This window comes from Lactuca sativa, chromosome 7 (assembly GCF_002870075.4).
Source record: "Lactuca sativa cultivar Salinas chromosome 7, Lsat_Salinas_v11, whole genome shotgun sequence".
In the NCBI taxonomy this organism is placed as follows: domain Eukaryota; kingdom Viridiplantae; phylum Streptophyta; class Magnoliopsida; order Asterales; family Asteraceae; genus Lactuca; species Lactuca sativa.
This window is the reverse complement of record NC_056629.2, coordinates 196,511,184-196,538,058: the sequence shown is the minus strand read 5'-3', so window position 1 is coordinate 196,538,058 and position 26,875 is coordinate 196,511,184. Positions and strand designations below refer to the sequence as shown.

General features: G+C 35.5%; 2 protein-coding genes across 2 annotated transcripts; both read right to left on the bottom strand.

Moving 5' to 3' along the window:
* Positions 1–11,409: 11,409 nt before the first annotated feature.
* Positions 11,410–13,831, bottom strand: LOC111877293 (putative F-box protein At1g58310). Its single transcript, XM_023873816.3, has 4 exons — positions 13,631–13,831; positions 12,188–13,165; positions 11,907–12,059; positions 11,410–11,835 (listed from the first exon to the last, which is right to left on the bottom strand). The coding sequence occupies exons 2-4, from the start codon at positions 13,154–13,156 to the stop codon at positions 11,551–11,553; spliced, it is 1,407 nt and encodes a 468-aa protein (XP_023729584.1). The 5' UTR covers positions 13,157–13,165; positions 13,631–13,831; the 3' UTR covers positions 11,410–11,550.
* An 8,582-nt stretch (positions 13,832–22,413) lies between these two features.
* Positions 22,414–24,235, bottom strand: LOC111877261 (protein MAIN-LIKE 2-like). Its single transcript, XM_023873786.3, has one exon. It carries the CDS (start codon positions 24,109–24,111, stop codon positions 22,555–22,557), a length of 1,557 nt encoding a protein of 518 aa, XP_023729554.1. The 5' UTR covers positions 24,112–24,235; the 3' UTR covers positions 22,414–22,554.
* Positions 24,236–26,875: the final 2,640 nt, after the last annotated feature.

Below are 26,875 nucleotides of genomic sequence, written 5' to 3'. Positions count from 1 at the left end.
GTGTTTCCTTTGTTCTCATATAATAGGCCCTTTCCCGGAGTTTTCTTAATGTATCTCAAAACCCGGACGGCTGCATTCCAGTGGCTGTCACATGGCGTACTCAGGAATTGGCTAAGGACACTCATCGGGAACGTTATATTAGGACGTGTTACCGTGAGGTAGTTAAGTTTGCCAATGAGCCTTCGGTATTTGCTTGGATCTGATAAAGGCTCCCCTTGATCTGGAAGCAGCTTGACATTCGGATCCATTGGATTGTCTACAGGTTTGCAATCGGTCATGCCGGTTTCTTTCAAAATATCCAATGCATACTTTCGTTGGGAGATAAAGACACCCTGTTGGGATTGTGCCACTTCTATTCCCAAGAAGTACTTGAGTTTTCCCAAATCTTTTGTCTCAAAGTGCTGGAATAGATGTTGCTTGAGCTTCTGAATTCCATCATGATCATTTCCGGTAATCACGATGTCATCAACATAAACAACCAAATATATGCAATGGTTAGAGGAGCAACGATAGAAGACAGAATGACCAGTCTCGCTCCGCTTCATACCAAATTTTTGAAGGACCGAGCTAAAGCGACCAAACCATGCTCGTGGGGATTGTTTAAGCCCATAGAGAGAACGCCTCAGTCGACATACCAATTTAGACTCCCCCCTGAGCAACAAACCCAGGAGGTTGCTCCATATAAACTTCTTCTTGCAACTCCCCATGTAAGAAAGCATTTTTTATGTCCAACCGGTAGAGAGGCCATTGATGAATCGCAGCCATGGAAAGAAAAATCCGTATTGAAGTCATTTTAGCAACTGGTGATAACGTGTCAACCAACCGTGCTTTTAACCGGTCTATATTTCCATCAGGATTGACTTTGACGGTATAAACCCAACGACAACCGACTGTCGATTTTCCTGGAGGAAGCGGAACCAAATCCCACGTACCTGTAGAGTGCAATGCATTCATCTCATCGACCATTGCTTGTCTCCATCGTGGGTTTGTAAGAGCCTCCCTTAGATTTTTAGGAGTGGAAACAGAAGACAAAGACGATACAAAGGCAGTATACGAAGGGGATAAACGATGGTAGCTCAAGAAATTATAGATTGGATAAGGATTACGAGTGGAACGAGTACCTTTCCGTTCAGCTACGGGATGGTCTAGATCAGGATCCAACACAGAAGGCGTGATCGGCGTAGGAGGTGAGTCCGGTAGGCTTGTAGTATCATCAGGTTCACTCAAAGGTTCTGTTGTAGGTGAAACCATGTGCTCAGAAGGATGTTCATCGGAAGAAGAGTCGGTTGGTTGGGCCGGCCGACGTCGATGGTAAGTACGCAAAGGTGGTGGTGTATTTGTGATAGGATCCACAGGTGGTGACGAATCATTGATTGGATTTGTGATCGGATGCTTAGAGTGGAAGTTTGGTGGGTTCTGTGGATCATCTTCACGGACAAAATCAAGAGAGCACTTACTGCGGTCGGTATTATTGAAGAATGGGGTAGTTTCAAAGAAGGTTACATCAGCGCAAATGAGATGTCGTCCAAGATCAGGAGAGAAACATTTGTAACCTTTTTGTGTTCGAGAATAACCCAAGAAGATACATTTGAGAGATTTTGCGCGTAGTTTATCTTTTCCGGGTGTGAGATCATGGACAAAACATGTGCAACCAAAGACACGAGGTGGAAGGGAAAACATTGGTTGAGTAGGAAATAATAAAGAATGAGGGATTTGCAGCGGAACATTGTTATGAAGAAGGATAGTACGTGTCGTTTCGATCAGGTGTCTGATTTTCCGTTCAGCCACTCCATTTTGTTGTGGGGTATGTGCACATGAAGATTGATGAATTATACCCTCTGAGGTCATGAATGATTGAAAAGTAGTTGAAAAATACTCTTTTGCATTGTCGCTTCGTAGGATACGTATGGGAATACCGAATTGAGTTTTAATTTCGGAACAAAAGGATTTGAAGATAGAAAATAATTCAGATCTATTTTTCATTAAGAATAACCAAGTACACCTTGAGTAATCATCAATGAAGGTGACAAAATAGTTAAAACCCAAATGTGATGTAACACGACTAGGACCCCACACATCTGAATGAACTAAAGCAAAAGGAGATTCAGACTGTTTATTGACTCGACTAGGAAATGAATTACGAGTATGCTTTCCCAACTGACAAGACTCACACTCCAATGAAGACAACTTTGCAATACTGGGTACCAAATTTTGTAACTTTGAAAGGCTAGGATGTCCCAAACGATGATGAATAATGGCAAGAGAATCAGTTGCAATACATGTGGGTGAAGAAGGTGGTGTGAGGTAATATAGCCCATGGTACTCACGTCCTACACCAATCGTCCTCCCAGTGTTTCGATCCTGCACAAGAAACAGATCATCCAAAAATGTGACTTTATATGGTGGGGTTTTAGCTAGTTTACTAACAGAAATAAGGTTGAATGGACAACCGGGTACAAAAAGGACATCAAGAGATAATGAAGGTACAGGTTGGGCTTGTCCAATGCCCGTAGCTTTAGTCTGTGAGCCATTAAACATGGTAATATGGGACAATGTATCCGAGTATGTAATGTTAGAGAATAAATTTGTGTTACCAGACACATGTTCGGTAGCACCTGAATCAATCACCCAAGGACCCGGTGGGGATGATTGAGATATGCAAGCAATAGGAGATTGTTTTTCTTCTCGTAGTTTCAGGAGTTCTTCATAATCAGCAGTAGAGATAGACACATTGCCTGGCGGGGTTCCCTCATGTGCAACATTAGCTATCTTAGGTGGTTTAAGCTGAAAGCATCGGTCAATTGTATGACCAATCTTATTGCAATGACTGCATCGGGGCCGGTTTCTATTCCCTCGACCACGGTTGCCTCCCTCCTTAGATGCAACAAGAATTGCGGAATCAATGATGTTGGAACCGGTAGTGATGTTTGTTGGTGCTGAAATACGAACTAGCTGCTCAAAAACATTATCAAGATTTAGAATCCCATGAGTAGCTAAGATTTGGTTACGAACAGACTCAAGATCTGGACGTAATCCTGCAAGTGCAAGAACCACAAAGAATTTTCCACGTTGCTCTTCTTGCAATTCGAGATTTGTAGAGGATGGCATCAGCTCATTGAACTCTTGTCGAATAGTCTCTATGTTCCCAAGATAGGTTTGCATATCCTGTTCTTGTTGCATGATTTTCTTCATATTTGAGACCACTGTGTATAAACGATTGATATCGTTCGAGTAAAGTTTCTTTGCTTTCTGCCAAACCTCGTAGCAAGAGCGATACGATCGGTATTGAGCAACAATCGTTCGATCTATAGAATTCCAGAGGGCATTACAGAGGAAGGCGTCAATCTGCTTCCATTTGGGTTGGTCTTTGACATCAATGTTGTTCAGTTGCTTTGTCAAGTGATCTTCAAGACCTTGACCAATAAACCACAACTCCACAGTAGATGACCAAGTCATATAATTATCAGAACCTGTCAATTTTTCAGCAGAGAGAACTGGAGAGGAAGAAAGATTGAACATATTGTTTGTTCCAGACATTGTTTAACAGAACAGAATAAAAGAAATGCCTGTAACAGGAGTACGATAACCGAATCTTATCAGTAAAGACGAAAGGATTTGGAGTATATCGTGACCGGGTCTGGTAAGAAACACAAAAAACCGAAAGGTCTAAAAAGAAAAAGAAACACAGCAGGAATCAGGAATAATAATCTGTCTCTGATACCAGGAAGAAGATTGTAATATGGAAATTATACACCTTGATTTACTCCTAATTGACAGCCTAATATACATCTAATTTACAGTTAATTTTCAACAAAAGACATTTGTATTTTGTAAAAATGGGGTTTGTTTCTAAAAAGCCTTGCGAAAATTGGGTTTGGGCCCACATGGAAGATATGTATGTGTAATGATATAAAATTCTTATATCCTTTACATTTTCAATGTTTAACTAGAAAGTTTCCCCCCGCGTTGCGGGGGGATGGAAAGTGTTGCTTTTGATTAAAATTAAAGTACATTACCTGAATTGGTAGCCAAAGTAAAGTACGTTGCCAATCTCTATGAGCCACCCATTTACAAACGCATAAATCTTTGTGATAAGAAAAATTCAAAAGTACAATGAAATAACTGGATAAAATTCTCACAGGACAATGCATTAATAAGAAAAAAAAATCAAAGTGTTGTAGTATAATGGCATAATTGGATAAGATTTTCGATAGAGCTTTTTGTTGAGAAAGAAATAAGAATCGAAAGATTCTCATTGCCACGAACATGTTGAAGGCATATAAATATGTAGAGGTCACTAATCATGGATGTTGTTCCGAGAATTTCTCTAAATCTTGACATATATTCCAGTCTTAAATCCAAGATTGATGGTCTCTTAAATCAACATGTTTGGCAGAGTAGTGAATGTACAACATGAAAACAATTACTCAATTAATATTTAATTACATTATATAGAAAAGTTGTACAACATGAAAACAATTACTCAATTAATATTTAATTACATTATATAGAAAAGTTAACACATTAAAGAGGAAAATTTAACAAAATACATGACCGAATTCAAATAATTGAATGAGAAATGAAAAGTCAGAGATTACATCAAAATGGTGTATTAGAGAAAAGATAGAAGAGGAGAAAATAATCAAAATTAGAATTTGATTTCTGCTATTGTTAATTTTGAATAACTTTACATGAAAGTTCATGATGATAATATATTAAAAACGTTTAGGCTAATAAGTATTTTTGCATCCGAGTGGAAGTCAAACAACATAATACATAATAGTATCATATAAAAAGCATATCATATAACTGAACTTTTAGACCATAAGAGTGCTTCCAAAATATCATAAACCGAAGTAACCGGTTCTGTTTCCGGTTCCAATAATCCAGGAACCGCCCGTGATGGATGATAGTCCTATGAAATAAGAAAACACAAAATAATATTATATACAAAAAGTATTAACTTTTTTTTTCGTTTGACCATAAAAATTAAGCAAGTTGAAAAGATTATGAAACCTTTTTCTACTTACTTGAAATAGCGCTTAGTAGCATTATCTTATGGTTAACATACTATTCCATGTGACCAAAGATCCAAATCCAAGAATCCAACATACCAAGATCGCAACAATCTTCCCCTGAAAATTCAAAATATTATCATTTTTTTAATTATTCATAGTATAAGCTACAAAAATAAGCAAAAATTAGCTAAAAAATGTGGAACCTCGTAAAAAGTTGGAAGAAAATTTGAAACGGACCTCAAGTTTCCCTGGAGTTTCGTTTGGAGAGACTATAAAATAAAATGAGGGTAATGGATTTTTCTAATTGAAATATAAATCAAAACATTTCTAATCAATTAGACCATGATTTCTAAAACAAATTAAACAGATTACCACATTAACAACAGATGATTCAGAATAATCATGAATTATAAATAAGGGAGATCAATGAACACCTTAGCAAGCTAATCCAGATCAACTTTAGGATCCTCTTCAGCCCATTGAACAGATGGATATAAAGTACCACCAAGAACAAAATGTTGCTTTGACCCAGCCGTAAAAAACGCACGTATTGCAAAAAAACCTATACACCGTAAAAAAAGTTTATATATAGCTGATACATAATGAAAAACAAAAAAACCATATTTATAAGTTTAACTTGCGTACAATTTTATTAAAATCATCATCACTCCACCATAAATGAAGAAAATAACTAAGATGAACGGAACTAAAAGACTGACATTGTAATGAAGAGGTTATTAAAAGTTAAAACAAACATTTATCAAGGTTTCCTAAAAATAATGTATCATGTGCATGTGATGGAAGAACACCAATTTTTTACCTTCTAGTTGGAACATAAAGGCCAGAAGGGTAAATTTTATAAAATTCTTAACTTTTTTCAGTTTACCTAATCAAAGGGTACAAACTTGTGGAATTATATATTATTTATAGGATTGCACTACACTAACAACAATTTGGATGAGTTCTACACACATGAAAATATATAAAGATAAGAAGAATATTTTTTGTACAATGTGCAGCTGATGGAAGAACACCAATCTTTCAGATAACTCTTTCAGAGCAAATCATAAATTACATATGTAACAATGATAAGGAAATGAAAAAACTAACATAATCATTTCATCGAATAGCTAGTGTGCAAAACTTCAGCTCCATTATTGAACATGGTAGTTTCATGGGAAAATCCTTCAGATGTCATACCCTTCACACTACGCTTCTTCTTCTGATTAAGGAATACAATTTCAGCATTAGGAGCAGAATGGGTAAGCCTAACTACAAAATGTAAAGGAAATAATTTATTCTAGAAACGTCCAAAAAAAAAAGTTAAATTATGTGTGGGTTTGAGACCAGCTATAACCATGTTTTTTTTAAAAAATGCAAGTGAAAGGTTAAAGAAATATAAGTTGGTTCACTTGGTTGCAATTCTAAATGAAAAACAGAAAAAGATAAGACATGCACATACACATGCTATGATAAAGCAAATCAAGCAAAAGGTGCTAAAAGAAATCTTAGCATAAATAAGTCACATTGTCATAATAATAACAACAACAATCAGACTGAAAGACATGAATGTCTTAACTTATTCAACAAAATTTATAACTAAAAAACTACCCAACACAACTTAAAAAAGTTACGGTGTACCATAAATGCCCTCATTTGGTTTCATTTATGTACCATAACTTTGGTCTCCTGCATCTCCAAGTCCCTGGATAATCATCCTGAAATTCACCATTCAAACACAATCTTTAGATAACTTGATAACACAAGATTATATAATTCTTGAATTTACTAACTTACCCTTTGTCAGTAAGAGTTGCATCGATGATTCCAGCATATACATGAAGCCTGAGGAATTACAATACAAGTAAAGCACAAAAGACAGATATACCCTTTATCAAGTGTCAAAGGTTTTAGTAATATTATACACAGGATACTTCTCACTCAGCTTTTGGAGGGCGGAGGGCAAGTCACAGCAGATACCTAAATATGATAAATATAAGGAATCTTGATATTAATAAACTGAATATTGGTTTTTATTTTGGAAGGGGGAAGTTATTTAATAACTGATTTTCTACAATACTAAATATTTTACCACTTTGATATGCTGGTTATCAACTCCACGGTCCTTAATCAGATCAATGGCTGCCATAATTGTGCCACCTGAAGATTATTTAGATGCAAAACAAAATTAATTTAAAAAGAGAAAATTCTGTAGGTTTTCATTATTAGAGGGTATTTAAGACATTTATTTAGTAACATGATTTACCTATTGCTAGCATAGGATCTACAATAAACACTCGAGTTCCTGTAGGAAATTTGTCCGGTAACCTGCATAAGGAACATGAAGAAGGGTGAAACATTGAAAATTTTCACATAAAATAAACAATAGCATTGCAGAGAAAAGATGATCAAAAGGATGTTCTTTGGATTGAGTGTATGAATTAAATATGATTGATGTTTATGGGTTTTCTGTTTACTCAGATTTCATTTGAAAACCCATAAAAAACCCTTGATTTATGAACATCTCGTTTTGAACTTATGTCGCTCTCAAACTCTAATCAATACAGGGCAATCAAACCACATACGTTGACATGAGGAACGCAACTGAGCACCGTCTGCCAATGTCTCCCAATTTCCCTTATCCATCAACAACCAATTTCATCTTCAGAGAAGAAAAGAACCAAATCGTGAAATCATCATGTTGATGTTGTCCTTCTCAATGGAAAAAAAATGCACATGCACACACACCCAGATACACAATTACGTTCTAGAATTTGTTAGAACCGTGTGGGGAAAATGTAGCCCTTTTATTTATGGTGCCTTAAAATGATAGGATAATCATAAATTGATATTAATTACTTCAAATAAAAGCATAAGTTAAGTGTTTTTTAACTCACCGGTGTTGAAGATGACGGTGGAACAGAAAACAACCTTAACCTTAATCGGTGGTCAGGAAGAAACGAGAAGCGGTGGAGGCCGGAACGTAAGCAGGGGAAACATAAACGACAACGAAACAAAACGAAAAATCCAAAGAAAAAAAAATGAAAGATATGGGAAGAATATCACCTGAGAATAGAAGAAGAAAGAGAAAGAAACAAATGGAAAACGAAGAAAGATGGAAACAAAGATAGAAGAAGAAGTTCGGTAATACGACAACAGAAATCAAAAGGCGATTGGCTGAAAAAACGGTGACACGGCGTGAAAAGAACACGTGTAAAGAAAGAAATTACAAAATCGCATAAACTGACCAACCACCAAAAAAATTATCAAAAGAGACATAACTGCAAAACCACACATAGACAGGGGACCATTTCTGTCAATTCCTTAGCCACTTTACTGTAGCTAAGGTAGACAATTTTAATATATATGTATAATTAATTCCTTCACCATATATATACATATAATATCTTTTAACAAAATTAAAAGGGTAATAATCATTTGAGAGGGTAATGAACTTTTAACTTTGTTTACATTTAGTCACTTTTTCGTACTTGATTTACCCCTGAATTATTTAAAATTGTTCATACTTTACCCTTATGACCGGTTATAACTGGTCATAAGGATAAAATGCGAACAATTTCAGATAAATTGGAGGTAAATCAAACACAAAAAGGTTTAATGACTAAATGTGAATAAAACTGAAAGTTTGTTACATTTTCAAATCATTATCCCGTAAATGGTTCTAATTAATGTTATTAAGAATGAACACAAGCTGAATATGAAGGTCACAAAAGTGAGGATGTTGTAGTAATCATATGATATATTTTTATTGTGTAAGGTACTAGAAACAACATTTAGAAATACAATAAAAGCGACTTTAATCATATAGTAATTGAAGAAACAAAGAGTGTGGTGGTTTCAGACATACTTAGGACATATGCAACAAATTTCACTTCATAGGGTGGAGACGGTCGTTATAGATCGTGCGAGGAAGAGAGACTATATGATAAAAAAGAGTGAAGATAATGCAATGTTAAATTTGAATGAAGTTTTTCTCTTTACAAGGACACGAGCTTTGATTAGAGAGTGTGGATGCATAAGATCAAGGTCGAGGAGTAGTACATGAGTAGTCTAGGTGCAAGTTGCCTTTATATTGTGTGTATATTTTGCCTAGTTTTCACTGTTTTTACTTTCAACTTGTTTTGTCAATACTTTTCTTCCTAGTTATTACTTATATCTAGTTTTTCTATTTGTATGTTGGTTCTATATGTACCTTCTCACCATGCTCCTTTTGATTTTCAATATATTTTTCATTTTATTGCTCGTATGTGTCTTTTTACCTTTGTTAAACTCTACTGATTATTTCTTCTTTGTGGGTTGACGTTTCTCTTATACGTGAATAAAGAAAATCTAGTTAAAAGTTTATCTCATTGACTAGAATTAAAGTAATGAACTACAGCATGGTTATGTGATACGCATTCTATTTTGTAATACTCCTGACAAACACAACACAAAACAAATCGTAGTGACTGAAATCAAAATTATTAATCTAAGTAATTACTATCAATAAGCAAAATAAACTAATAGATGATTACAAAAAGTGATAATGACTTGAGAGGATAATTTATACAACTAAAATGATGGTGTTAATACCTTAAAATCAATACCAGTATTAAATATAATTAAAATTATATATAACAAATAAATGCAGAATTATCATTAAAAATGTATAAATATTAAATGAATTTACAACTATTTTTTTGGAAATGGCAAACGATTTAGCAAAAGCTTCACCACAATATTTCAATGGTGACCCCAAGTTTGAGCTCCTATATAGGGCAAACTCAGCCCCCAAGGGTATTTTCAAGGAAAACTTCCTACACATGGAGCATAATTGCAAGAGACAAATTTAATAGGTTCAAAGATTTGAACTCCTGACCTCAAACCCATGTGGGTATCAAACCCGATGCATCAATCCAGCTAGGCTAGACATCACTTGTAATTTACAACTACTGCATGTGAATTGTATGATCCAAAGGTAAACTATACGCAAAACTACTTCAAAAAGAATGACAGAAGCCAAAATAAAAACGTCACTGTTCATCTGAAAACTCTTAAAAACTTTATGTTTATGATATTATCAATTTCATCCACTTAAGTGCATTTATTTCTAACATTCCTTGAATATCATTCTCTTCACATTTGCATCATTAACGTTCCATGAAGGTGCATATACAATTGTTATAATGTGACAAATAAATCAAACATGTGGAATTACGCATAATGTTCGTATTGTCAGCATATGTGCACATGTGGTATGTGGAAAATGAAAATATTTTCATGTTCACATGCTCATGCAATTTGTAAAGGGATAACCCTATTTTCATTATAAACATTACACTAGTGATATGTATAAACAACGATATGTGCCCCTCAGATATGTATCACACATGTACATGATGTAGCATGAAAACCAAACGAGTTTTTTCATACCAATAATATAAACAAGAATAAGAAAAACCAACTTTAAAGGGAAAACGGAATACACACTTGTAATGGAAGTGTGTGAAGGCATATAAAACCCGTTTCAACAACATCCGTCATAGAACATACATCCCATCCTTTTATATTTTAACAACCAACAATTGACACACATTCAAAATTTCAAATAATCACTGAAATAGTATCACTTTGTAACGCTAGGTACTTTTCATTTATGGTGATTAATCAAAGAGTTTAGTTCATTATTAACTAGGGGTAACAAAGGTACTTTTCATTTATGGTGATTAATCAAAGAGTTTAGTTCGTTATTAACTAGGGGTAGAATGAAGAGGTTTCGGGGGAGTTAACTGAAATTTAGCCAAAGATCTAAAGTGCGTTGTTTTCTTTTTATGGGTAAAAAAGGCTATTTTTAGGGAAATTAACATATTGAAATTTAATTAAGTTGTTAATATTGTTGTTTAGGGATAAGTTTTGAACTTGAATGAAACAAGACAAGAGAATTATTTTGGAGAAGAAAGGGTTAGGGTGCATTTGGAGTTTTCCATAAAAAAATTGAAAAAGTTTTAGTTGACTCATTTTTCAAAAAAAAAATTGTTTTCCAAATTGTGTGCAAATTAAAAAAAAAAATGATTGTTACAGTTTTTCAAAGTTTTCTAAATTTCTACAATAAAAAATAAAAGAGTACTCCATCGGTTTCAAACAAATGCGTTTTAAAAAACTTTCATTGGAAACTAAAAATAAAACTCAACTCTATTTTTTGAAAACGTTTCTACAAAAATGAAAAAACAATTTTCTATAATCAAACGCACCATTAGTCCAGTAGAAAATGTTTAAATTATACCAATTTAACCTTTAATATCCAGTTTTAACGGTTTGTTTTCTGCCAACTAGGCAACTGATGTGGCAATACGATAATATAGACATGAAATTCAAGCCAGCAAACAAATAATGAAATGAAATGAAATGTTTAATCCAAACCTTCAAATCAATGATTTATGAAATCCTAATGCAGATCAAAACCCAAAGAATCCCAGTTTATTGGGAAACACTAAAAAAGGAATACAAATAGTAGATGCAAGTTGTTGATATTTCATGTGAACCTGACAACAAAGACTGCAGAGCTACTTTCGACCTTTTCGAACTCCTTTATGACATCTGTTTCCTTCTTTCGTTCTCCTACCTGAGTCTTAGACCAACAGATATTCATCCTCTCCAAAACAGTTGCATACTTCAAAACACGTTTGAGGAAACATATTTCTGAATCAGTAGCATGAAAGTTCTTGAAAGTCACAATCTTGAGGCAATTCGTCATGCATATAGGTACTAATAACCAGACTCTATCTTCCTCACCAAGGTCCATGGAGTTCTCGAAACCCTGTACAAAATTTTAGAAAACCTTATGTTAATATCATATAATCATTGGCATGAATATATAGATTAATCCACCTCAGAGAGACCAAAAAATTGTAGATTTGGACAGAAGTAAAGCAAATTCATCACTGCTCCAAAAGTATAATTCTCGATCTCCTTAGTCAACGTTAAATTGATCAAATTTGGGAAAACCGGTAAATGGAGCGGCATGTCTGTAAATATAAGAGACTTTTTACATGGAAAACAAACAGAACACACAAACACAAAAGTCAGTAATCATAATCTTAACAGTATTCTAGAAAGAGGTGAGTTGTGATATATTCAACTTAAGATGTAGATTAGGTTTTTTCAGTTACCTCCATAGTGACATTAGATAACCCCAAAGCCATAACATTTCGTAGTTGTTTGAGCAGATCAACAGCTCGACATGTGACTTCATTTTGCCTCTCCTCAGGGAGAGAAATGTGAATGTATGCTCTGACAAGGGAAGGTATATCACTCAAGAGAATTTCGTTTGATAGATGTCCGATATATTCAAAACATGTAAGCTTTGCTGCAATAATCTTGATCTTACAACCAATATCATCATCTTCTGGCTCAAAGTCCGAGTCATCAAATATGGTCAGGCTTTTTAAGGTGGAAATGGAAATCACAATGTGATTCAAGTGAATCCACTGGCAATATGATAAAACCAATTTTTCTAGAACATGACAGCCTGAGAAAAGTCGTTCTGCATCACCATCATTCAGGAACCCAACATAATCTAGGTGCAGGTTTTTCAGGCATGGAAAAGAAACGTGAGGTGGGATTTTAATCCATTCTACTTCTAATTTCAAGCTAGTCAATGACATGCTACAAAACATAGACTTAGGAAGCACAGATGAAATCATATCCACTATACAGAGATCAAGCTCCCGAACATTGTGCGAGATTGCATCAGAAATCCATAGTTTTATTTGTGATGCATCAGAGGAAATACGACATATTAGACTGAACTTTTCTAAATTCGATGCATCACGCATCCGGAGGACCCTTCCTACAAAGTTCATGAAGGAAGTGACCTTAGATGGATGCTTGTCATCAATCTCTCTAGGATACAACACTGCATCATCAATATCAAGTTTAGGAACGGAAACCCAGAGGTACTTCCATCTTGTAGATAATATGGAAGTCTTTACAGCTTCTTTTGTATGCATAAATGACAGAATCTGGTGAAGAATACAATCTGGTAGATTGCTAATATGATCCACCATATCACATGAATGTTCAATTTCATGTTGCTTGTTGCCTCTGTATTTACTCATTGGTAGCTTCTTTGGTTTCATAATCACAGCCTACAAGGTGAAATATCAAGTTTAATCTTCTTTAAAATCAACTAAACTGAAAACATTCAAGAAAACCAAGTTAACTAGATCAGAATGGCTCAAGAAAAAACAATTTAACTAAATCATAACGGTTTAACTGACCCATAGACCATATCCATTAACTTAACGTAGGAACATTTCATCACTTAAATGGCCAAACCAGGCCCTTTTAGGACTCAAAATCGATCTAATTTACCTTCAATTAGGCAAATGAACTTATGAAGACTAGTCTTTGAGTTGTGCCCTAATTATAAGCTTATCCATGAATGGAAATTATAATTCCTAGGCACAACTGAATTTTAATTGACTACAGATTGCAAATCGACAGAAAAGGTGCATAACATACAATATATTGTTAACCTAAATTGATATCTCTACTATAAAAGAAAAAGAAAAAAATATAAACCCTAGAGCTATTGCGCAGGTAAAGCTTACTGAAATCGACACTCTTTATCGACGAATGGTCGAAGTTTGAAATCCACACTCTTTATCGACGAATGGTCAAAGTTTTGAGGGAGGTGTGCCGGAAATTGACATGGCGATTGAGAATTTGAGACCAGATGACATGAAAATGTAATCGAGTTGAAGGGCTTGTTTCATTTCTCCCGCTCCCACACTCTCGCTTTTACACTTGTTTTAGATATAATATTAAAAAGAAAAAAAAAATTAATTTATTAAATTTAGTTCATAGAAAAATCGGCAATTAAAACTACCAACAATAAATAGTACTTTTAACCATTTTTTTTTGTGACATCAAACGTACTAACAAATACAGCATAATTTTTTTAAGAGTATTTTTGTTTTGAGAAATTAAATTGCTTCTTATTTTTATGCCTATAAATGATTTTATCCAATAAAATTATGACACGTGTCATTATTTCATATTTTTTTAACTAACTCATTAAGATTATATTAAGAATATATCAAATACAATTAAATTGAATGTTGATTTGTTATAATAATTTTAGTGGATATGAATAATTGTAGACATAAAAGGTAGGAGATAATTTAATTTCTCTTTTGTTACACATTATCTTTTACAAAAAAAAAATTTATCGAATTTGCATCACAAATTTTTGTTTGCAAAACACATTTGTATTATGTTTAATTCAATTTTCATATGAAACATAAAATACAATTAAAAAAATATTATTCCGTCCGTCTCAAAATTATAATCTATTTTTTCTTTTTGGTTTATCCCAAAATAATAGTCAACTTTTAAAAATAAATAACATTTTTACCAAAATACTCTCTCATTATTACTTAACCAACTAAACATTTAATATTTCTACTTGATCTTTCAATTTGTCAATTTGTGAAAGTTTTGCAAGTCTTGTATATTAATATTTTATTGAATCCTATGATTGTTTTATAGGAAATATAGGCTATACCTTTTATAATCAATATAATAAATATTTAACCATTCCTTATATTGGGACAAGGTAGTATATTAATTTTTTAATTAAATAATCATATTTAATGTTTACATGACATTTGAAATGGCTTGCAAGCACCACCAACAATATGGATGCTCTAATTGATTGGGAATTAAAATTCAATCAATTCAACTAAAATACAATCAAATAGAAATTGAAGATCCTTATCAAATTAACTAGAATACAATCAAATGCTTTTATACATAAAAACATTATATATTTGTAAAAGCTAACAGCAAAAGTAATTTGAAAGATGTTAGAGGTATATATATTTATATAATAAATTAGTTATACAACAAAGTATAACGTTTTATAATATCAAAAGATCACACACATTATACAACTTAGCATAACTTCTAACAACATAAAAAATCACTTTAAATTATACCAACTAATAAGTTTGCTTATGTAGTTTTGTATCTTCCAAAGTTGCACCTTTCATCTTTCTCATCTATAACTATATTTACACCTACTATACTATAATAGAAACTATTTTCCTCGCACCAACTTCCACTACAATTAACTGAAAATTAAATACCGATTACAACTTATGAGTTTGGAACTTATATGTATTTATGATTAGTTATGTATACGTATGATTTCAACATTAAACTAATTAATCATTACAAAACTCAAGAGTTTTTTACCATATATATAGTTCACAAACACAGTTGAGGTTGTTAGAGTTTAGAAAATTAAATTGAGAAAAAAGATGTCTTGAATTAGCTAGAGAAAAGAATGATATAAGAACACCAGATGTAAATTTATCTCAAATTCATATGTAAATTTACATCCATCCACACATATCAATATCGTATAACTAAATTTACATTGTAAATATCAATAATTTAATTATATATAGTTCAAGATTCACGTTGTAAATTTGAAATTGAATTTGAACAGACTGTAAGGTTAAAAAAATTATGTATAAATATTGATGTCTATTGATAGAAAACAAAAAATTATGAATTTTGTTCTATTTAGTTTTTTCATCAATAAAAAATAATGCCTAAAAATTAACAAAAATGCAAAAAGAAGTGTAGCATAATCGGTCGGGCTATTCAACTGTATGCTTATTAATTTAGTATGTTAGCCGTAGTTATTTGTTTGTATAAATGAGACAAGTGGTGTATCAATTTGTAGATATAATTAATGAAATTGTGGTGATGCTTGAGATGAGTTCAAAATATCATTTTATTAGTTATGTCGATACTGATATTGACAAATAGAAGGTCGAGAGATATGTTCGTTTATGGAAGCAACATGTTTAATTGAAGTCATTCGAACTGAATGATATTAATATGGTTTTAATGGATGAACACTAAGTTTTTCATTTTTGTTTGCATTGGTATATTATTATTATTATTATTATTTCATTTTTGTTTGAATTGGTATATGGTTTTTTATCCTTCCTTAGTTCATAATAGACACCATCCCATTCTAGTCATATTTGATTAGCACTGCGTGAAAGTTAGCTTCCTTATTCTTTTTGTTGCATAAACCAATTTATTTGAACCATTTACGTCTTTAGATTAGTGTATGTTAATAGCCCGTGCATTGAAATAGTAAAAATTTTGTTGAGAAGCAAACCAAATTTTAGTTGAATAGTGGTCATGGAATCATATTTTGGTGTCAGCTCAACAATATAGGTTTTGGAGGTCTAAACCGATACTGATGGTTACAGTTGGGGTTAGTGGTGGTTGTCGAGGCCAACAAAAATAATAACCCTAAATATTACACACTAAAGTAGTGTATAGTGGTAAAGGGATCGTATCCACGGAGATTGGTCCAATTTATAACTCTATGAAAAATCTCTTTGTAAAAGTACTTGTAAAATAACAATAAAAATAAAATTGGGGGGGGGGGTGGTGTTTTGAAATACTTGAAACAAACTAGAATTAACTATGGTTTAAATAGACAAATGCAACAAAAATAAGAATTTTATGTAAAATCAATAAGGGAGAGATGGTTGACTTAAAGTTTCCTCACTTTGACTTTTGATGAACATATCATTAGAATCCAATGGTGCAATACTTTGATTTAAATCCTTAATTTGGCTATAGTAATCCAAGGAGCTTGAGATTACCTAGACTTTTCTTAATTGTTGAAATGGCTATAGAAGCTCATAACAATTTCCTTAGTCAAAGTCACTAATTCCAAATAGCATGTAATTAGTGAAAGTCAACTAGCATTAAGAACCAAAAAGTCACCAAATCCAAGAGGGGTCAAATGCTTTCACCACCATGTTGGAGGAAATGTTTTTATGATTGTGTGAAGCAAAAACAACACAAAAATCATTTGTTGCTTGCTAATTTGAGGATCCTTTACTTAATCAAGAAATTAGCCAACTAATCACCACAAACACATTTAAACTCATGAACTAAAACATACAAGTAGTGATAAGATGTTAAAACACAAAACATTCCCATAAAGATTTAAGAACATGTTCATGGATTCTTCAACATTCAACAAAAGTTCAAAGGATTAACCAAAAGTCAACCAAGATTAGTTTAGCCAAGCATGACTAAACCCAAAGAAACAAAGTTAGAGAAAATTGTACCAAACATTAAGCAAGAATCAAGAGGTAAAAATATGATGTTCTTCAAGTGTTCTTGGCCTTCAAAAGTCTTCAAAACTCCAGAGAGAATCTCCAAAAATCGGATGTCCAAGAGTCCCCAAAAGATGGGCACCAACCTTCCTCAAATAGCCTTCCAAATGGATTTCCGAAATTGCCCCTGCAGGAGGTTGCGCGACCCGCGTGCTGTTGCGCGGGTGGTCCCTGAATGTAGCATCTTTGAGGTTTTGGGCCTCCATAGCCTAGCCCACTTGGCCCAGTGCGAGCCCAATCAGCTCCTAGCCCATTTTTCTTCAAGTTTTCTTCAATTTAAGCCCAATTTGGCTTCTCCAAATGATTCATAGCTCGTAAACTAGCCCGATTAATAATCTATGCATGCTTGAATATACTCCCGCATCTTGAAAATTTAAATGTTTATTTCTCTCCAAGCCTTCAAATAATCATCAAGCTCGCTCCATGCATCATCTCCACAATCACCAAGCCTAACATCATTTTTGTCTACCAAATCTCATCGCTTCCCATACGTCCCGAACACTCCCGCTCAGCTAGACCCGAAAACCTGCAATTATGCTCACAAGATTCGAAAGTACCCGAAATAGTCATAAAATAACAAAAGGGAAAGTATGCATGGAAATTATCTAAATTATGAATGAAATATGCTAAAATAAACTATAAAAAGAAGTAAACAAAACTAACTATCAGTTAGGGAACAGATTCAAATTGGGAATCAGTTTATAGGAAAATAGTGAGGCATTTGAGGAAAACGTGAAGGTTGGTTCCACCAGGAAAATGACTATTGCGGGGGTGGAAAAGCATTACCAAATTCCAAGTGAGATGGTGAAAAAAAAAATTCCGGGTGGTGTTATGTGAGATATTGTTTGGATCCATTGTTGGTGATTCTAACAAGAAAAATGTCGGTAAAAATAAGGGAAAATTAATTAAATGGTTGTGTGAAAAATTGAAGATTAAAAGGATATTTTTAGAAGGTAAAAACCTTTTTTTTGGAAGAAAGTGGCCGATAATCAGATATGGACATACTGGTGTTCTATATACGCTTAATTAGTTCAACAAAGACTCCCTCTCTTTATTTTCACTACTTCATTCAAATACCATCAATCGAAAAGGAATGCAATGAAGTTATAAGCTTGAACAACATCAGATCTAGACATAATATCAAGTGATATCAACAGCAGATTCTGAAACATCCCAAAAATACAACCCAAAAATTTTTGTTTTTATCGATACCAAAAACCACATCATCCAATTTTATATAATAAAACTATGAATGTATGTTCCAAAATACCATAGTAAATGTATCACATAAAAACTGAGTCAATATCATATCAAAATATCTGAATAAAACCCTCAGGATAAATCTGTAATTGTGGTGTGAGTCATGCCATCAACCCGAGCTCTTCCCCTTACTAGCGGGAATACCTGAAACCAAAACTGAAACTGTAAGCACAAAGCTTAGTGAGCTCCCCCAAACTACCACATACCATACAATACATATAAAGCACATACTGGGCCTCGCTTACTGCATCGGACCGTAGTCCGGAAACTGCCTCGGACCGAAGTCTGGAAACTGCATAGGACCGAAGTCCGGAACTAACCAGGGCCTTGCCCTCTGCATCAGACCGTAGTCCGGAAACTGCATCGGACCGAAGTCGGGAACTAACCAGAGCCTTGCCCTCTGCCCCTCTGCATCGGACCGAAGTCCGGAAACTGACTGAACATAGCATATAATAAGCATAACAACTAGCATAAACACATATATTGCATACTGCATTGAACCAAGGTCCGGAACACATGACACAAAGACATGCTTGAATCACAAAGACATCAAGCGCGCTGAACTACTGCATTGGACCGAAGTCCAGAACTACTGCTAACTAACGGGCCGGCATTGTGGCCTTAGACCCGTTCCTACTGGAAGGAAACTCACTTCGTACCATTGGCTGCTGAGATGCTAAATCTGGAACTAGCTGACTGCTTGTAACATCCCAAAAATACAGTCTGAAAATTTCGTTTTAAAATAAGTAATAAAACCATATTTATAAAAACTGTATCATAAGTCATAACATGATTTCTCGAGTATTAATTCAAAACATAATATCATTATCAGAGTCAAACATTCCCAGGCTAACTGACTATGGTGTGTGCACTGCAATCTTCCCGAGCTCCTCTTTTGAAAACCGAGTACCTGAAACCAAAAATGAAAACGGTAAGCACGAAGCTTAGTGAGCTCCCCCAATCTACCACATACCATGCAATAACATATAAAGCACATACTGGGCCTTGCCCACTGCATCGGACCGAGGTCCGGACTAATTGGGGCCTTGCCCCCTGCATCGGACCAAAGTCCGAAAACTGACTGGGACCTTGTCCCCTGCATCGGACCGAAGTCCGGACTAACTGGGGCCTTGCCCCCTGCATCGGACTGAAGTCCGGACTAACTGGGACCTTGTCCCCTGCATCGGACCGAAGTCCGGGCTAACTGGGGCCTTGCCCCCTGCATCGGACCGAAGTCCAGACTAACTGAATAGAACATAACATAAACATATCAACTAGCATGAACACACATATACTGCATACTACAACGGGCCGTAACCCGGAACACATAACACATAAATCCTGTCTGAGCCACGAAGGCATCAAACATACTAACTACTGCATCGGATCAAAATCCGGAAACTACTACTAGCCAAACGGGTCGGCATTGTGGCCGTAGACCCGTTCCTACTGGAAGGAAACTCACCTGAGACTGCTGAACTGATGTTGCTAATCCTTTTGATTGTTACCCGACCTCTGACTCTGAACTGCTGCTCCACTAGCTCCTCGAGCTTCAAATGTCAATATAAAACTTAGTCTGACAGTCCTCTAAAAGTCAACTAAGTCAACTCTGGTCAAAGTCAACCTTCCAGGTCAACCCTACTCGCCGAGTTCATATGCTCAGTGGTCTTTCTATTCGCGACTCGACTCGCCGAGTCAAGTATTCCCGAGTCCTGACCTGTCCAACTCGCTGAGTCTCCACCCGACTCACTGATTCGAGTTTCAACTCGAAGGGTTTGGGGTTTCGCGACCTGACTCGCCGAGTCCAAGAATAGACTCGCCGAGCCCAAGGCAATCTTCAACCAACTCGTCGAGTTGTTCTTCCAACTCGCCGAGTTCATGCCTAACTTCATCCGACTCGACGAGTTGTTCATCCCACTCGTCGAGTTCCTCCTCATCTTCAAGCTACTCGTCGAGTCCACTCGAAGGACTCGTCGAGTCTATTCAGTCCTTAATCCATGCAGCGGCTTTTCGAGCCAAACAGGGCTTCCAACTCATAGATCCATACTTCTAAGGCCTATCCCCTACATAAAGTGGCAAACTTTACGTGTAGATCAAGAGATCTAGGCTTAAAACAATCCAAACTAGGGTTTAAGACAAAGAGGCTTCACTATCAACCCAAGAACAGATGCTTTATGACTTTCTAGGCCAAGATACACTCAGATCTGAAGTAGCAACTTCAGATCTAGGCTTCTAACTCGAAATAGCTCTTAAGCATGGCATAAAATCCCCAAATCACATAGCCGTTGATCTATTAAACAAAAGAGGGAAGGTAACGATTTATTACCTTTAAAAGCTCAGAAATGTTCCACCAACTCTGGATCCAAGGCCCCCTTCCTGCTCCACAATGACTATCTTCTCTCTCAAGCTCCAAAAGCTTCACCAAGGGTAGATCTTGCTCCAAAACGATTATGGCGGCTAGGGTTTAGTGTTCTGTGGTAGAAAGGCAGTAAAGGAACCCTAAAGGAGAGAATGAGACGTTTAAATAAGCTCCAAGTCCCGGATTTAGGGTTTTCCTTGCTCAGACCAAACTCGCCGAGTCTCCTTGGCCAACTCGCCGAGTCGGTCACTTACTCCCCGACCCAGATCCCGCTCGGAGTCGCCGAGTTCCTCCTTGGACTCGCCGAGTCGACCCCTAAACTTAGGGTTTTCTTTCCTTTCTTGGTCTTCAAAACTTTGGGGTGTTACACTGCTGCTCCGGAACTCCTCGGCTACAAACCCCATAAACACTAAGTCAAAATACTGGTAAATACTCTCAGGGTAAAATGACTCTCTTACCCCTGGTCAAAGTCAAGGTCAACCCTTTCCAGTTGACCCTACTCGTCGAGTCCTCCTACTGACTCGCCGAGTTCTCAAGCTCTTAACTAATTCTACTCACGATCTGACTCGCCGATTCACCTCTTGACTCGTCGAGTCTCTTGACACCGAAATATGATGCTAGTCACGACTTGACTCGCCGAGTCATGCCATGACTCGCCGAGTCTCCCTATTTCCAAATCCTGTCTTGTTCTACTCACCGAGTCCTTCCTCGACTCAATGGTTTAACCCAGTAACTCGACGTAACCCTAAATTCAAGATTCACGACCAGACTCGCCGAGTCATATGAACGACTCGCCGAGTCCTAACATGCAATCACCATACAGTCGATTCTAGACCGATTTAGCGCATCCAATTCATAGATCTGGGTTTCTAGGACTAACATAACACGTAAAGTTGCTAACTTTACGTGTACTCATGATGTAATGAAGCAAGAACACTAAAACTTGGCTATTATGGAGGTTACTTGACTAGAACAAGGTTATGGCTGCCAAAAGATGGTTCTACTGAGCTTCTGGAGCATAAGAGAGACTAGATCTGAGACATGAATTGACTACAAAGCTCCAACACTAAGGATTTGTGGTTTTTAACCTCCAAAACCACCAAATTAGGGACAAACTAGATCTATAAGTTCAATAACCAAGATGGAAGCTTTATTACACGAAGTTGAAGCAAATGAAGCCTAGAATCTGGATCTCCTTCCTTTCCTTTGGACCTTCTTCAACACCAAAATGCACACAAAACACACTAATTAGGAAGAACTCACTCAAACTCAACAATGGTGGGCTAAGGTTTACAGGGAGAGACGTTCTGAAGGTGATGGAGGCTGGAAAGGGGCTATAATTACGTTTAAATAGGGTGCAAACCCCTGAAATTAGGGTTTCTTCCAGGCTGGCGGACTCGCCGAGTCGGGGTACAATTCGTTGAGTCGCCCATTAAAGACGCATGCAAATCCTGTCTCTACTCGACGAGTCGGGCTACTGACTCGTCGAGTTCCTCTTAAGAATAGAAATACAATTTTTTATTCACATACTAGAAATGGGGCGTTACAGATTCACTATACCAAAAATTTGATGATATTTAACATTTGAACAAAACATCTTTTACATAATAACCAACTAAACGCAATCATTTTGACAAGCATAAGTAAGTTTGGCTTTTAAAAATATTGGGCATATTGCATATATAAATGTTTAATATTAGTCAATTTGGATGACTTCATTTCTCCCACTTCCTACTTCACTTGCCAATCTTCTCTTCTTGCTTTGTGACTCGCCAACAAATGGCCCTTTGAGGAAATCAATCTTCCTCTTTGTGGTATTGCATATGCTCTTCAAACTCATAAAAACATCATTAAATCCTTCTTCAAGATCCAAATCAAAGTTTCTGCCATCTTTCCTATCCAAATTCTTCCACCAATCATAGTACCTCAATGAAACCCCACCAAGAAATGATCTTGATGGAACGAAAAGTCTCACAAACTTGCTCAAATTGTAACTAGACAGATCTCCAGGAATATCTTGATCAAAACCAAATTGCATAGCCACACGATGAGGTAGATAATTCGCCTTACAATTGAGCCCATTAAGTTCACAAGGTTGTAAAACCCGAACAAAAGACTGCAATTCATCATCTAAGTTCATAAAATCAGATACAATCTCTCTCGAATCATGGTAATACGAGGGATGGACCCAGTTTTTCACATCAACAACATATGGTCTCCAAATAAAATTTTCAGGGTTGATCAGATGCGAATGCAAAAGGGTTAAACAAACATTTGAATTCAAAGTATGCCAACGAGCTAATCTGGGTTCACCTGCACAAAGCTCATTAGGGGGTTTTGGTCCTATGATTGGAAACCTTTCATACGCCCAGATCTGAACCAGCTGAAAAGGACCTGACAGATTGATACAATAGTTTGAAGAATCTAACGATTGTTCTTTAAAAATTCTCAAATTATGGTAAATGCTAGCTAGAATTGCAGGCGCAAGAGCTAATTTGACCCCCTGTGACAATTTCACTGCGATTGGGAAAACGTGTTTGCCTATTGAATCACGATCTAAAGAAGGGAAGACAAACCTCGACAACCACAATGACAGAAAAGCAATGTGTTCGTGTTCGTGTTCGTGTCCGTTTTGTTTGGACATGAACATTTGAATCCACTTTGAATGCGAAGCTTTCTTTGATTTACTCATCACCAAATCCGACCTGAACCGATTCATTTCCTCAACTTTTTTCCCTGAATCCGCCATTAAAGCAACATCATCAACAGAATCCCCTATAACTGAATACCCACCAAGGATCGTTACATCCTCTAAAGTAACTGTAGCCTCACCCCATGGGAAAACGAAGGTGTTTGTTTTTGGGCTCCAAAACTGTAACAAAGCTGGAATTAGGTCATGGTTACAGGTGACTTCGTAGATAGAGCTCATGATGGAGTCGGAGATACCCGAATTTACCCAAAGGGAGCTGTATTTTCCGGCCATTTGATCGACCCATTCCGCCCATTTGTTCAGCGTACGATTCCATCCTTTGAAGAGTGGGTTTGAGTGCTCGGTGGGTTTGAACATGGGATCAACAGCTTCTGTGAGGGATTTAGCTATTGGGTTTAGGAATCTTGCGACCCTAGGAGCAAAACAATCATTTGTTAGTGAACCCATATGTTCGATCCTTTCGTCACAGATAGATAATGTATGTTTAGATAATCCGATTGTTCGCTCTGATGGTTGGCTCGCCATTACTGTGTGTTTGTGCATGTGACAGAGGGAGAGAGAAATGTTATGGAGTTTCGAATTTCAAACCAGGGAAAGCTTGTATCGAAATTTATATTTATATCATTAATATGAGATTATTGGTTTCTGTTCTAAAAAAAAAAAAAAAAAAAAAAGTTGGTATGGCTCCGTCATGTTGCGCTATGATTTAAAAGCTTTTACCCGTCGTCAAGGTTTACCAAAACGTCGTCTTAACAAATATGTGTAGAAAAATGAATAATATTTAAAAATACATATAAAAATATTAATTATATACAAAATTACCGCTTTAAGTCACGTCTTACAAATGATGTGGCTCGTCAAGGATCGGAAAAGTTTGAGGTTTGACATTGCCGCCAAGTCACGCCTTACGTTAATTAGAACTTTAGTTTCTATCTAAAAATAACAAGAAAGAATAAATTACGGTTCATGTGGTTTGATCGAATTTTCAGTTTTGATCCTTAAGTTTAACAATTGATACGTTATATCTATATGGTTTGGTCCTTAAGTTTAACAATTGATACGTTATATCGATATGGTTTCTGAAAATTAAATTGTTGGTCATTGGTCCATATAAAAAGATCAAATTATCTCTTTTTGTTTTTTCTTTTTCTTTTAACAATTTATTAAAATTATTATAGAATTAATATAGATTATTTATAAAATTATTTTTATAGTTTAAATCAATTATCTAAATTAAATAAAATTATATTATTATTATTATTATTATTATTATTATTATTATTATTATTATTATTATTTACTTATTTATTGTTTTATTTATTTATCTTTGTTTTTGTGGTTTAAAAATCTTTTAATATTTTTGATGTTTTATTTAAATATATTTTTTTGTTCGTCCAATATAATTATTTAATATTGTTTTTTGTGTACACGATTCATTTATATCTAGTGTTGTAAACGAACTAAACGTTCGGTGAAACATTCATAAACTGTTCGGCAAGAAGTTCGTTTATGTTTGTTTATTTAATAAATGAATGAACATGAACAAAAATTATCGTTCATTTAGTTAAATAAATGAACATGAACAATGACATCGTTTATACATTTATGTTCGTGAACGTTCGTTTATGTTCGTTCATTTAATTTATTTATATTCATTTATGTTCAATTTTTTTATTATATTACCATAATATATGTTCGTTTATGTTCATATTTTTCTGAACATTCGTTTATGATGTTCGTTTACGTGAGACTTGGGGTCTCACGACGTGATGGTTGAATGACCCCGTTTATGGTTAGCTTCTTGGAGCACGCGACGTGGGAGAAGGCTTCTCACGACGTGAGGCTAGCTCTAGTGACTTTTCATGTTTGAGTTGAGTCAGGATGAGGTGGAATCGGACCTGGTGGGATCTCACGTCGTGACCAAGGACTGGACACGACGCGAGGATGGATAGTTGATATTTTGGGCTTTTGGTTGGGCCTTTATGGAATTGGGCCTTGGGTGTATTTTGGATTTGGGCAGGTTATTGTGTTTTTAGTGCATTTATGTTTGGGCCTTGGTCTTTCTGCCAATTGAGGAGGAAGGGTAAAATAATCTTTTACCTTAGGAGTCAGAATTAGTGAATTAAGTCCCGATTATGGTTATAATCTGATTATTGATCATGATTGCATTTGATTGGTTAGCGTGGGGATTCTCTGGTCTAGTAGCTCGAGCATATGTTGGACTGTCAGCAGACTGGGGTGAGGTTGGTCATTATATTGTAGGACACTAGGATATGTTATGTTCCTATAGTCTTTTTGACTCCTGATGTATGTGTTATATGCCTATGTGCCTGTTTGCTATATGTATGGGGGTGAAATAGACCCGGTACAAACTTAAGTTGAAATATGAGTTGAAATAGACTTGAGGGTGAAATAGACCCGACACAGCCTTGAGTTGGCAGATATGTATGGTATGCGAAATTGTGGGAAACTCGCTAAGCTTCTGTAACGCCCGAGTTTCAGGGCTAAGCATTTTTAGACAATGTAATAATTTAGGTCAACTACTGTAACTCTTTTTGAAGTAATAAAGATGAAATATTTGAGTATTATTATGTGAATTATGTGTATTTGTGTGCTTATTACTTATTTATAAATGTATAATAAATAAATGATAAAAATAAGCGTCAAAATTAAAATGTGAGATAAGCCTCATATCTTTACATAAAGTTGTAGTGGTCGAAACAAGGATTCCGGGGATATAAAGAACACCGAAATCCGAGTTATAATGAAGAAGTTATGACCCGTCGAAGTTTCGCGACGGAACCGACACGATACCGGAAAGTGTATATAGTAAATTTACGATAGAGCGAGATTTAGCCTTAGCGATCTAAACGAAAATTGTAGAATACATTAAACCGAGAGCGTCCATAAAAAGAACGCTCAAATCGGACTTCGTATGAAGAAGTTATGATTTTTCGAAGTTTCGGTTTAGCAGTGTACAACTCGAAATTCGAATAGGGTAAATTACACCAATCGTCCCTCGTGCATATGCTGAAAAGCACGTTTAGTCCCTATTTTCAAAAATTAACTCGGACCGTCCCTAGGTTTGTTTTTCCTCGCATGCTTAGTCCCTCTGCACATAAAAAGACCATTTTGCCCTTATTTATTTATTTACTTTATATTTATTTGTTGTTTATTAATTATTCATTGATTTGTTTATTGTAAAAAATAATTATTATTGCATTTAAAAAAGAAATGAGTCATTACATTTGATAACTCATTTCCCCATCCCCTTCTTCTTCTGCAGACCACCCACATCGACAGACTT

Bases quoted from the DNA above. Each gene is read 5' to 3' on its own strand.
- LOC111877261 (XM_023873786.3), bottom strand. From the start codon at position 24,111: ATGCACAAACACACAGTAATGGCGAGCCAACCATCAGAGCGAACAATC.
- LOC111877293 (XM_023873816.3), bottom strand. From the start codon at position 13,156: ATGAAACCAAAGAAGCTACCAATGAGTAAATACAGAGGCAACAAGCAA. The intron at 12,060-12,187 runs GTAACTGAAAAA...CCATGTAAAAAG, and splicing joins TATCTAATGTCACTATGGAG to TCTCTTATATTTACAGACAT. The intron at 11,836-11,906 runs GTGGATTAATCT...AATTTTGTACAG, and splicing joins AATTTTTTGGTCTCTCTGAG to GGTTTCGAGAACTCCATGGA.